Source organism: Cynocephalus volans, chromosome 2 (genome assembly GCF_027409185.1).
Source record: "Cynocephalus volans isolate mCynVol1 chromosome 2, mCynVol1.pri, whole genome shotgun sequence".
Taxonomy (NCBI): Eukaryota; Metazoa; Chordata; class Mammalia; order Dermoptera; family Cynocephalidae; genus Cynocephalus; species Cynocephalus volans.
This window is the reverse complement of record NC_084461.1, coordinates 46,490,440-46,503,108: the sequence shown is the minus strand read 5'-3', so window position 1 is coordinate 46,503,108 and position 12,669 is coordinate 46,490,440. Positions and strand designations below refer to the sequence as shown.

The 12,669-nt window shown below is 36.8% G+C and overlaps 1 protein-coding gene across 4 annotated transcripts in view; it reads left to right on the top strand.

Moving 5' to 3' along the window:
- The window catches only part of PLPP1 (phospholipid phosphatase 1), a 101,993-nt gene that overhangs the window by 81,592 nt on the left and 7,732 nt on the right, over positions 1–12,669 (top strand). For all 4 annotated transcript variants that reach the window (XM_063086619.1, XM_063086620.1, XM_063086618.1 and 1 more), the window contains one exon: positions 8,797–8,854. In XM_063086619.1, the coding sequence (XP_062942689.1) occupies positions 8,797–8,854 (58 nt within the window). The remainder of the gene's footprint in view (positions 1–8,796; positions 8,855–12,669) is intronic.

Genomic DNA, 12,669 nt, shown 5'->3' with positions numbered 1-12,669 from the left:
TGTGGAGAGTGTGTGTCTGTGTCTGCGTGTTTGGGGAAGAGATATGTAGGAAATCTGTAGCAGGCATATCATAGATATGTGGACACCATTACTATTTAATATTTTTATATATATTTATCTTTTATATGTTTCCAATATTATCTCTGTATAATGTGAAAAAAATTTTTAACCCTCATCTGATGTCTTTCTCCAGAGCTACTGTTAATAGTTTATGTATCATTTTAGTCATTTTTCTATGTATTTTTTTATTGAATATGAAATTGTATAGTTTTATGTGGTTTAAATAAATGGACTATAAATAGATGGACTCAGTTCACATAGAGCTACTTAATTCATTTTAGCTAACACATAGTATTCAGAAGTAGTGCTAGAACCCTCTTCAGGTCCCTGAGTTGCCAGCAGTGTTATAACAACCATCTTTGTGTACATGTGTGCATTTACTGGGTCAAAATATATATATGTTTTACATGTTAATAGATATGGCCAAACCATCCTCTGGAAAGTGAGCAATATGAGAGTATTCATTTTCCCAATTTATCACCTACTTGATTCCTCAGTATCTTAGATTGAGATTTTTATAGTTAATAACCTGATATCTCAGTGCTAAAATGTATAGCACGGTTATTGATTGTAAAATTTCTTTTGAAATAAAATAGGACTACTACTTGGGAAAAGTTTCTGTTCATTAAGAGGTCATTGCTCATATGTCTGTTTGTATAGGACATATTTTAACTTTTTTAAAGGATCAGTCCATGTTTATTTGAAGGTTATCACACTGAGAAATTTATCCTGTACTTCAAGTTAGTTAGTTATATAAACTTTATAATCAGGAAATAACATTTGAAGAAAATGCCTCATGGTACAGTTTGACTTCCTTTCATTTTTCCTTTAGAGTGTACAAAGAACAAATTGATGTTCTCTTGAAATGATTTTTTACACATTGAAAACATCTAATTTCTTCTTTGTATACAGATGCTCCTCAACTTGTGATGGGGCTATATCCCAATGAACCCATTGTAATGTTGAAAAATTGTTAAGTCAAACCATCATAAGTTGGGGACTGTGTGTACTTCACATATTTTGCCACATATAAACTGTAATTCCTTTTCTTTCTGATGGATACTCCCCAGCCTGGAGATGGCAGGATTAAATTTCCTCCTAGGTTTGTCTGCCAGTCAAGGAGTGAAATCATGGCACAAGTTATAAAGAGTTGGGAAGACTCATCTAAGCCTCAAAGAGGTGTGACTTTTGAGTGAGTTACTGAACCTTTGTGAGGCTCATTTTCTGTATTTGAGTACATGAGAGCTTTTGTGAGGAACAGAAATACTGTTTATTGTATCTGAACATACTAAGTTGTAACAAATATAAACCTTTTGACAATTTTTCTGCCTTAGACTACTTTAGGAATCAATTTCAGGATGATTTTTAGGGTTAAAAGGAAGTTCTCCTAATTTACAGCATAGTCAGTTTTGGCATACCCAGGGAACTGGTCGTATAGTTAATAACTGGAAACGTTTGTGAGACTGACCACTATATAATTAAAAACTGCTTTTATGAAACTGTTGTGTCTCCTAGTAAAGTGATTGATTTTAGGTAGCATTTCATTAGTTCTAAGTCTTGTTTTAAAAAAAGCCTGCTTCTATTTTTGGCAACATGGAGGATTAGAAATGCCCCCGATACATAGTTTAACTAACTGTGCTAGATAATATACACACACACATATAAATACATGTTCATATATATTATATCTTAAAAGATAGAGATATTAAAACACATGTAAATGATTTTAATAAGTAGCTTAGCAGATATGAGAATAAAGGAATTTTTCTGGGGCCAGAGGCAGTTAGTGCTATAGACCCAACATGTGCCCTGAAAGTATCTGCCAATACCTGGTAGCCTCGAGTTTTGATAGGCTGTGAACATGGGGCACAGGAGATAAAGGCTGAGGCCAGAAGCGATTAGGAAGACATATAGGAGACACATGGATAATGTAAGGACTCACAAAGTGCAGCATTCTCTCAGTGGGAGCTATTAGAAAGAATTCTAAACCACAGGACCATACTTGCACTGGTCTGGAGCCAGAATTCATATTAGCTTTGTATATACGGGGGTGAAAGGAAAAAAAAACAGACGTTTAAAGTGGATTGGTAATGAACCCAGCAGAAGCAAACACAAATCTCATCTGGAAGAACTCTCTTTAAACTAAGGGCTCTAAGATACCCCACAGAGTCCCAAGGACATGATCTCACATTCTAATATAAGTGAACATATGTAAAAACAAGCTACCTTAAGAGAGTCAGCAAATACAGTAGTTCCCTCCACCCCCGTATCCACAGGGAATATGTCCCAAGACCCACAGTGGATGCCTGAAACCACGGATAGTACTGAACCTCGTATACACGATGTTTTTTTACTACACATTCATATCTATGATAATGTTTAATTTATAAATTAGGCACAGAAGAGATTAACAATAATAACTAATAATAAAATAGAACAATTAAAACATTATATTGTAAGTTATGTAAATGTGGTCTCTCTCTCAGAATAGCTTATTGTACTGTACTCTTCCTTCTTTTGATGATGTGGGATGATGGAATGCCTAGGAGTGAAGTGAGGTGAATGATGTCGGCATTGTGACAGTGTTAGACTACTGTTGACCTTCTGACCGTATATCTGAAGGAGGATCATCTGCTTTGGGTGATCCTGGATCATCGAACCGTGATGATGATAATGGGTAGATGTCAGGAGGAGGTGATGTTGATGATTAATGGGCAGGTAGTGTATACAGTGTGGATATGCTGGACAAAGGGATGATTCATGTCCCAGGTGGGACAGAGTGCGACAGCAAAAGATTTTATCACACTGTTCATAACACTGTACAATTTAAAATTTATGAATTGTTTTATTTCTGGGATTTTCCATTTAATATATCCAGGCCGTGGCTGGCAGTGGATAACTGAAACTGCAGATAAAGTGGCTACTGTAAAACAAATTACACAAACCCTCAAAGACTGTAGATATTAGAATTTCTGTAAAGAATATGAAATAAATGTCTACTGTGTAGACTAAATAAGAGGAGATTGAAAATATGATATAGGATGAAGAGAAACAAAATTGATGAGACAGGTTTGAAAAAGAACCAAAGAGATCTATAAATGATACATATATAGTAATTAAAAATTTAAAATATAACAGGTTGAGTAAGCAGATTAGATAGAGCAAAAGGGAGGACTGAAATGGAAGACAGACCTAAAGAAACTAAGATTTAAAATACAGAAGAATGGTTAAGAAATATGGAGGGATAGAGTGAAAAGTTCACATATGTTGAATCAGAAGCTCACAAAAAGATATTAGGATGGAGAATGCACAATATTCAAAGATATAATGGCTGAGAACTTTCCAAAATTAGTGAAGTAAACAAATCCTCAGATAGGAGTATAGGAAGCCAATACAGATACATGAAAAGAAGTCCCTACTATATACATAACAGCAAAACTGCAGAATATTGAAGACTTTTTTTGGCGGGAGGGCAATTGTAGAGAAAAGACAGGTGGTTTATATTTTAACAACAAAAGTAGAAGCCAGAAGATAGTGTAATGATATCCTCTAAGTGTTGAGGGAAAAAATTGTAAATCTAGAATTCTGCACTTAGAAAAGCTATCACTCAAGAATGAATGCAAAATATTGCACACAGGAATTGATATTCAATGCTGCACCCCACAGATATGTACGATCACGTTTCGATAAAAGAATAAAAAAAAAAGTATGAATACAAAGTAAAGATACTTTCAAACCAAAAGGATAACTAAAGGTGTAACTGTTTTATGCTTTTTAACTTTGGAGAGTGGGAATGAAGAAAGGAAGTTGGGTGTTTGGGGAAGAGCAGACCGATGATTATCTGGGTTCTTTTTGATTAGTGTCATAGTATTCCATTTCTTCCTCATGAGCCTCAAAATACTAAATTAAGAAATGTTTTATATGAGTTGATTGCTTCTGATGATTGATAAAGGCTCGATTTGACCGTCTTTGCAATTTATGAGGTCAAACATGGATGTGGATGTTGGAGTACAGAGATGGAAGACTGCTGAATTGAGGAGGAAACTCAGACGTGGGGGGTGGAGGTGGATGGCTTGTGAACCTCTGAAGGTTATGATATTAGGGTTCAGGCTGAGTTTAATCAGGTCTCCCAGGAGAAGGGGGTGCCTTGGCTCACAAATGTAAGAAAAAAAAATCTTAAATTTGCCATTTGGAATGAAGTCCCATTCACAGTAAGTCACATGGTCAAGACTAGTCTACTTGCTAATTGAGGGATGTTTAATTGTTTAATAGACCATTCTGCAGTTAGTGAAAACAGCTGCATTTCACAATACATTTTTATCTCTGTAAACTTTCTTTCTGAAAACATTTTCCTAAGATTTGATGGAAAGTTGGCTTAAATTGTTACTGTATCTGCCTTCATCAGAGGGGCTACAGTGAAGTGAGATGGCAGTCTAGGATTAGTTAAAATCTGAGAGCAGGGTTCTTAAGTCAGGACCAAAGTCTTAAACATTTCAATTGAGGTCACTCTGATGAAAACAGTTGAACTACTCCTTGGGTTTCATTGAACTATCAATACAAATATTGAGTTCATTTGTTAAATGGGGACATAATAATATACCCTTAAGAGCTGTACCTTCTAGTGACTTCAGCAAAGAGTTAGAATTGTGTGGAATGTGAATAATTTGAATTTGTATTTTTGTGCTTTATTCTATTCATATTCCTTTTAATAGAAATAAAAGTTCATATTACCATGATCTGTTTGATAAGTTACTATGGGTGAAGTTTTAGAAACTGAGATTGAATAGTTATCCCTTTGTTTTTATTTTTTCTTGGTATTCCAAGTATATATTTCACAATATTGCAATTATTGAGTTGTAGAAATTCTTTATATATTCTAGATACAAGTCTCTTATCAGATATATGATTTGCAGAAACTCTCTCCCATTCTGTGGGTTGTCTTCCCACTTTTTTTTTTAGTTGAAGCATAATTAATTGTACATATCTATGGAGAATAGTGTTGAATATCAATACCTGCGTGCAATACGTGATCTTCAAATCAGGATAATTACTATATTTATCATTACACAATGCAATCATTTTTTTGTGGCCCTTTGCCATTTCTCCCCCTCTTCCTCCCCCATTCCCACCTCTGGTGGCCTCAGTTCTGTTCTCTCCTTTTGAAAGTTCAACAAATTATTGTGTCTTTCTTTCTTCGTTTATTATTATTATTAGATCCCACTTATGAGTGAGGACATGAGGTATTTCTCTTTCTGTGCCTGGCTAATTTCACTTAACATAATTTTCTCCAAGTTCATCCAGTTGTTGTGAGTGGCAGGATTTCATTCTTTTTTATGGCACAGTAGTATTCCATTGTATAAATATACTACATTTTCCTTATCCAGCTGTCCATCAATGGACATTTAGTTTGGTTCCAGATAGACCTGTGATAAATGTAGGAATGCAGGTATCCCTTTGACATGATGATTTCCATTCCTTTCCTACACCTACCAGCAGGATTGCTGGATCATATGGCAGTTCTCCTGTAGTTGTTTGAGGAACCTCCATGCTGTTTTCCATAATGGCTGCACTAATTTACAATCCCACCAACAATGCAGGAGGTTGTCCTTTCTCTGCATCCTTGCCAGCATTTGTTATTCTGTCTTTCTGGTAATGGCCAGTCTAACTGGTGTGCGATGATACCTCAGTGTGGTTTTGATTTGCATTTCCCTGATGCTTAATGATGTTGAGGATTTTTTCATGTGTCTGTTGGCCACTTGCATATCTTCCTTTGAGAAATGCCTATTCAGCTCCTTTGTCCATTTTTTAATCAGGTTACTTGTTATTTTTACTGTTAAGTTGTTTGAGTTCCTTATATGTTCTGCATATTAGTCCCTTGTTGGATGCATACTTTGCAAATATTTCCTCCCATTCTGTACACTGTCTTTTTGCTCTGTTGTTTCTTTTGCTGTGCAGAAGCTTGTTGGTTTGATATAATCCCATTTGTTTATTTTTTCTTTTTGTTGCCTGGGCTTTTGGGGTCTTATTCATAAAGTCTTTGCCCAGTCCTGATGTGTTTTTCCTGTGTTTTCTTTTAGGAGTTTTATAGTCTTTAATCTATTTTGAGTTGACTTTGGTATATGGCTAGAGATACAGGTTTAGTTTCATTCTTCTACATATGGATGTCCAGTTTTCCCAACACCACTTACTGAAGAGGTAGTCCTTTCCTCAATGTATGATTCTGTTGCCCTTGTCAGAAGTCAGTTGGCTGTATGTATGTGGGTTGATTTCTGGGTTCTCTGTTCTGTTCCATTGGTCCAAGTGTCCATTTTTATGTCTATTTTTTTTGCTGTTTTGGTTACTATAGCTTTGTAGCATAACTTGAATTCAGGCAGTATAATGCCTCTATTTTTTTTGCTCTGGCTATTCAGGGTCTTTTGTCATTCCATATGAATGTTACGGTTGTTTTTTTATTTCTGTAAATAATGTCATTGGTATTTTGATGGGGGTTGCATTGAATCTGTAGATCACTTTGGGTAGTATGGACATTTTCACAATGTTAATTCTTCCAATCCAAGAGCATGGAATGTCTTTCTATCTTTTTGTGCCCTCTTTAATTTCTTTCAGCAGTGATTTGTAGTTCTTGCTGTAGAGATTTTCCACATCCTTGGTTAAATTGATTCCTATTTTATTTTTTTGGTGACTATTGTAAATGGGCTTGCTTTCTTGATTTCTTTTTCTGCTAGTTCATTATTAGCTATCCCTTTGTTGTTAGTCACTTCTTCGCTGATTCTATACTGCATAAAATATCTATTTTTCTATTCAAAATTAAAAAACAGAAACCATTTTGTTTTCAGCTATTGAAATCATCTTGTGGCTGATTCAGAACGGTTTAAAACTATACATTAGTTTGCAATTTATGGTTTTATGGCACAATGTACAGGATTTAGTGAAACTTCAACTTGCTTGGCTTTGAGAATATTTCTGCAGTCACGGTTATGTTGACTTAATGGGCTTTGACAATCCTTGAAATTGGCTTCTGTTAACTTGTAGGTTCTTCAATATAACTTATTGAAACTAACTATAAAACGTACAGAACTCTGTTCTAATTATCCAATTTTTTTTAGTCTAAACAACTTAGTTTTATTATTGCTATTTTTTCATTGACAAATAATAATTGTATGTAGTCATATAATGGGGTAAAATATGATGTTTTGTTACATATATACATTGCAGAATGATCAAATCAGGCTAATTAACGTATACATCACTTCACATACTTACTTCTTGGCAGCATGAACATTTAAAATCCACTATTTTACTAATTTTGAAATATACATTATTAACTACAGTCACTGTGCAGTAGATCACCAGAACCTATTCCTCCTGCCTAACTGAAAGTTTGTAACTTTTGACCAACATCTCCCCTTTCCCCATCCACCACCCCTCAGCCTCAGTTAACCACCATTCTACTCTCCACTTTTATGAATTCGACTTTTTTAGATCCCACATATAAGTGAGATTATGGGGTATTTGTTTTCCTGTGCATGGATTATTTCACTTAGCTAATTATCCGATTTAAAATAAGGACTTGTATTGATCCGTTCTCTGTGGCCAAATAGTAAGACAGAAAAGTGACTTATTTTTCATTTTTTACATAGGTTAAACCCAGAATAATAATGAGGTTTTAAATTACACAATTCCTGGTTGGCACACAGAAGATTCTCTTGCTTAGGAATATATATACCTGATTACATAAAAGACAATCACAGTTCTTGGTAGAATCATCAGTATATACTTGAGTAATCTTTACTTTCTTATCCACCCTCAGCAACCAGACATCATGAATGGCTTTCTGGTATGTTTTAGGTGTCTTTTCTCCTTTCTGAATCTAGGGAACCAATATCTGCCTTAAATCTCTCTTGAGCAAGGCAGGGCATAAAAAGTAAAATACTTTTTGTTCTTATTCTTATGTTGGGAAAGCAGTTAGGAGAAGCATTTTAATTATCTGTCTGAGCATCTTTTCATGGCATATCTTACTGTATCTAATGTGCTTGCCTTTTCTGCATCAATGGCTAATTCTATGTAAGCAGAATTTAGATCTGGATGAACTATATTTTTCTTTTTGGAAAATTAAGTTTTGCGAGCATTAAGCATTCCATCATTTTTAGGGGGAAGATGATACTCAGATGTTCATGGAATATTGAGAGTGGTGATTCATTTGGTACAGGACTGTCAGTACACAATTTAAAAATAAATGTAAAAAAAAAAGCATTTAATTTGGTGGGAAATCTAAGGCAAGATGTGTGTCCATTTAAAACACTTAAAGTATGAACATGATGGAAAAAAGGTAATCAACTTCTGAGTGTTCCAAAAGAGGAATTACATTGTTTAGGTGCAAATGCTTCAAGAGGAAAATAAAGCATAAATCACGGTTATATAAATTTATATGTAATAAAGTCAAGGCCATTTATACCAGTTATGGCTTGTCAGATGTTACTCTTCTAACATCTATAGAAATGCTTGGCAGATTTTTTCATGACTCATTACCCATCCTGAAAATTTCAACAAAATGATACTGTATAGGAATCTGTCCTCAGACCCTCCTTGGACTCTTTAATGTTGCTGTCCTAATTGTTCTTCTTCCCCACACTTCTAAGGAGCTGTGTGCACTCTGAAACTAAGGAGATTTAGGAAATCAAGAATATTTTCAGCCTCTAGGAGAGAAAATTAACATTTCTCTACTTTCTCTTCCAGATTGTCCTTCTACTCAGGCCACTCTTCATTCTCCATGTACTGCATGCTATTTGTGGCAGTAAGTACTTTATGTCTGTTGATGGTTGGGTTATGTGCTATGTGGAATAAATGTGTTCACCATGGGTGTGCTCTCTTGTGCTAATTAGCAAGTGGTAGGAGCCTAAGAGATAACCTGCAAGTCTGTAGGTCTCATGCTAAGAATTAGTTGCTGTGTGCCATTACTTTCAGACATTTTCTGAAGTGGTTTTCTGGAAAACAAACAGCTTCTGTGTGTGTAATCACAGCAGGTCACTAATCTGAAGGACCAGGCCAAGGTGACTGCTGTTGCTTGATAACCTCATCCCTAAATGGGGGCCGTTAATCTTCATCTGCTTACTGTGGGGACACAGCAACGTAGCTTCTTTCCTCATAGGGTCTGCTGTGCTGAGGAGTTGAGTTTTGATTACTGGAAGTGAAGGTAGCTGTCATTGCTCCTATTTGAGCAGGTTTTAATTTCCTTCCACGTTCTGAAACATTTCCCAGACTGCTTTTCATGGGAACAGAAAGGTTCAACTTCTGCGAAAGCCAGTTGCTGCTTCAGGAGATTTTCATCTATACAACTTTCAGGTCTCATCTACTTGCCAACCTATAGGGTAGCGTGGTAATTTGCATTTGCATTATACAAAACTGACAGTGAGAAGTTAGGAAAGATAATTTTGAGAGGAAGCAACAGGGTGTAATGATTCAGCAGAATTTAGGGATTCCTTTTTAAGGCTTACATCCAAATATTTCTGCAGATATGCCATGGGAAATGTTACTTATTTGAAGTTAGTTAACAGCAAATACTATTCTAACATCAGGGAACCAACATATTTTTTTCTTTTTAAATAGGGCATAGGGACTTGGGGGGAAAAGGGAAAGGCCAGATAGTGGCTAGAGCCATTAACATTCTGAGAACTTTTCCCAAAGCATGAGTTTGTGACTACATTGAACTGCTTTTGAATGTATGGACATGAATTGAAGGTCAGGTGATGCTGATCTCCGGAAGTAAAATGGTGACTAACACATAACTTTAAACCACTGTTTTTAATTTTAAAGAAAATTCCCAGACATATTATATTCCGTATCTTATTTTCTGCTCTTCTTCCTTGACATTTCTCAAAACATCAGTATATTCGGTCAAATACAAACTTGTGCTGAGAGCTCTTTTGTGAAATATGAAAATGTAACCTACAGCCATCTGATCTTTGACAAAGGCACCAAGCCTATACACTGGGGAAGAGACTGCCTCTTCAGCAAATGGTGCTGGGAGAACTGGATATCCATATGCAGGAGAATGAAACTAGACCCATACCTTTCACCATACACTAAAGTCAACTCAAAATGGATTAAAGAATTAAATATACAGGGAACAATAAAACTTCTTAAATAAAACATAGGAGAAACACTTCAGGAAATAGGACTGGATACAGACTTCATGAATATGACCCCAAAAGCACGGGCAACCAAAGGAAAAATAAACAAATGGGATTATATCAAACTAAAGAGCTTCTGCACAGCAAAAGAAACAATTAACAGAGTTAAAAGACAACCAACAGAGTGGGAGAAAATATTTGCAAAATATACATCTGACAAAGGATTAATATCCAGAATATACAAGGAACTCAAACAACTTTACAAGAAAAAAACAAGCAACCCAATTAAAAAATAGGCAAAAGAGCTAAGTAAGCATTTCTCTAAGGAAGATATACAAATGGCCAACAGACATATGAAAAAAATGCTCAACATCACTCAGCATCCGGGAAATGCAAATCAAAACTACACTGAGATACCATCTCACCCCAGTTAGGATGGCTAAAATCCAAAAGACTCTGAACGATAAATGCTGGCGAGGTTGCGGAGAAAAAGGAACTCTCATACATTGTTGGTGGGACTGCAAAATGGTGCAGCCTCTATGGAAAATGGTATGGAGGTTCCTCGAACAATTGCAGATAGATCTGCCATATGACCCAGCTATTCCAGTGCTGGGAATATACCCAGAGGAATGGAAATCATCAAGTTGAAGGTTACCTGTTCCCCAATGTTCATCGCAGCACTCTTTACAATAGCCAAGAGTTGGAACCAGCCCAAATGTCCATCATCGGATGAGTGGATACGGAAAATGGGGTATATCTACACAATGGAATACTACTCAGCTATAAAAACGAATGAAAATACTGCCATTTGCAACAACATGGACGGACCTCGAGAGAATTATATTAAGTGAAACAAGTCAGGCACAGAAAGAGAAATACCACATGTTCTCACTTATTGGTGGGAGCTAAAAATAAATAAATTCACACACACACACACCCCCGGGGATGGGGGGAGAAGACATAACAACACACACACACACACACACACACACACACACCCACCCACCCACCCACCCACCCACCCACCCCCGGGGATGGGGGGAGAAGACATAACAACACACACACACACACACACACACACACACACACACACACACACACACACACACACACACACACACACACACACACCCACCCACCCACCCACCCACCCCCGGGGATGGGGGGAGAAGACATAACAACTACAGTTCCTTGAAGTTGATATGACAAGCAAATAGAAAGGACATTGTTGGGTGGGAGGGGGGAGAGGGAGGGGGGAGGGAGGTTTTGGTAATGGGCCACAATAATCAACCACATTGTATATCGACAAAATAAAATAAAAAAAACCAAAAAATAAATAAGTAAATAAATAAAGATGACCGGTAAGGGGATCTTAAAAAAAAAAAAGATATATGAAAATGTAGAGAGGATGAAATTAATATATGGGTCTCAATGGCAGGCCTGCTGTGTGGACATGCAGGGGCATATGAGGAGGCAAATTAGGGATATAAGCACAGGGAATTTATACCTCAACCACAGTTTGGTAATTGGGTATGAGCCATTTACACTTAAAGTTATAGTGAAACCCCCCCCAAAACAAAAGTCTAGATAAATAGGTTTGTTATAGACCAAGGCCTCTCTGGAGAAGAACACAGGCCAGAGCAACTGTGTGCTGCATTTCACTGACTCTGGCAGTGGAAGTATTTACTAATGTGAATGTAGGCCCCAGCTTTGATTTCAGCCCTGAATGTACAGATGTCTTCTTGCTTTCACATTAATGTACAACATTTAACCTCTGTCCCCCTCCCCAAGTTACTTAGACAATGACTCATCTTGTTTTCTTGGGCATTCTGGCGTCATGGGTCAGTCTCAGATTTGGGTGGAGATGTACAGTCATTTAAATCCTCTCTAAGGATAGTCTTTGATAGCCAAAGAATTCCTGACACCCATAAATTAACTTCTAGTTAAAAATGTCTATTAAAGAAAATACCCTGAGCATTGTTCTTCTCTGGCAGGCAGCCCAGCCGTACATACTTCACAGTGCCTAGAGAGTCCGACACAGCAAAAACCACCTAGGCTTCAGGCAGAACTGCTTTGCACACAGCCAGTTTATGTGCTTAGTGATTCCCCTCGAACTTGGCTGAATGCCAAAGATCCCAAATTTATTTGATTATTTAGCGGAACAGCCGTGGCATGAGACTGTCCTTTTCCCAATACAGCAAGGAACATACTAAAACACTTTTCCTGGGACAGTCCTATTGAGGCTGAAACCCCAGATTGTTTATATCACTGCCTGTTATAAAATTCCTCTCACTATCTGTGCTTCAGCCACTCTCTCCTCCCTGCCACAAAATACTTATCTGGGTCTTGCCCACTTCTGTTTTTAAATAATGCAGCCCACTTATCTAAATCTTACTCTAAATTCAAACCACCCACTTTCCTCAAGATTGGTACAATCCCTCATTTAGCACTGACCATATACTACCTAGCATTGTTGGTA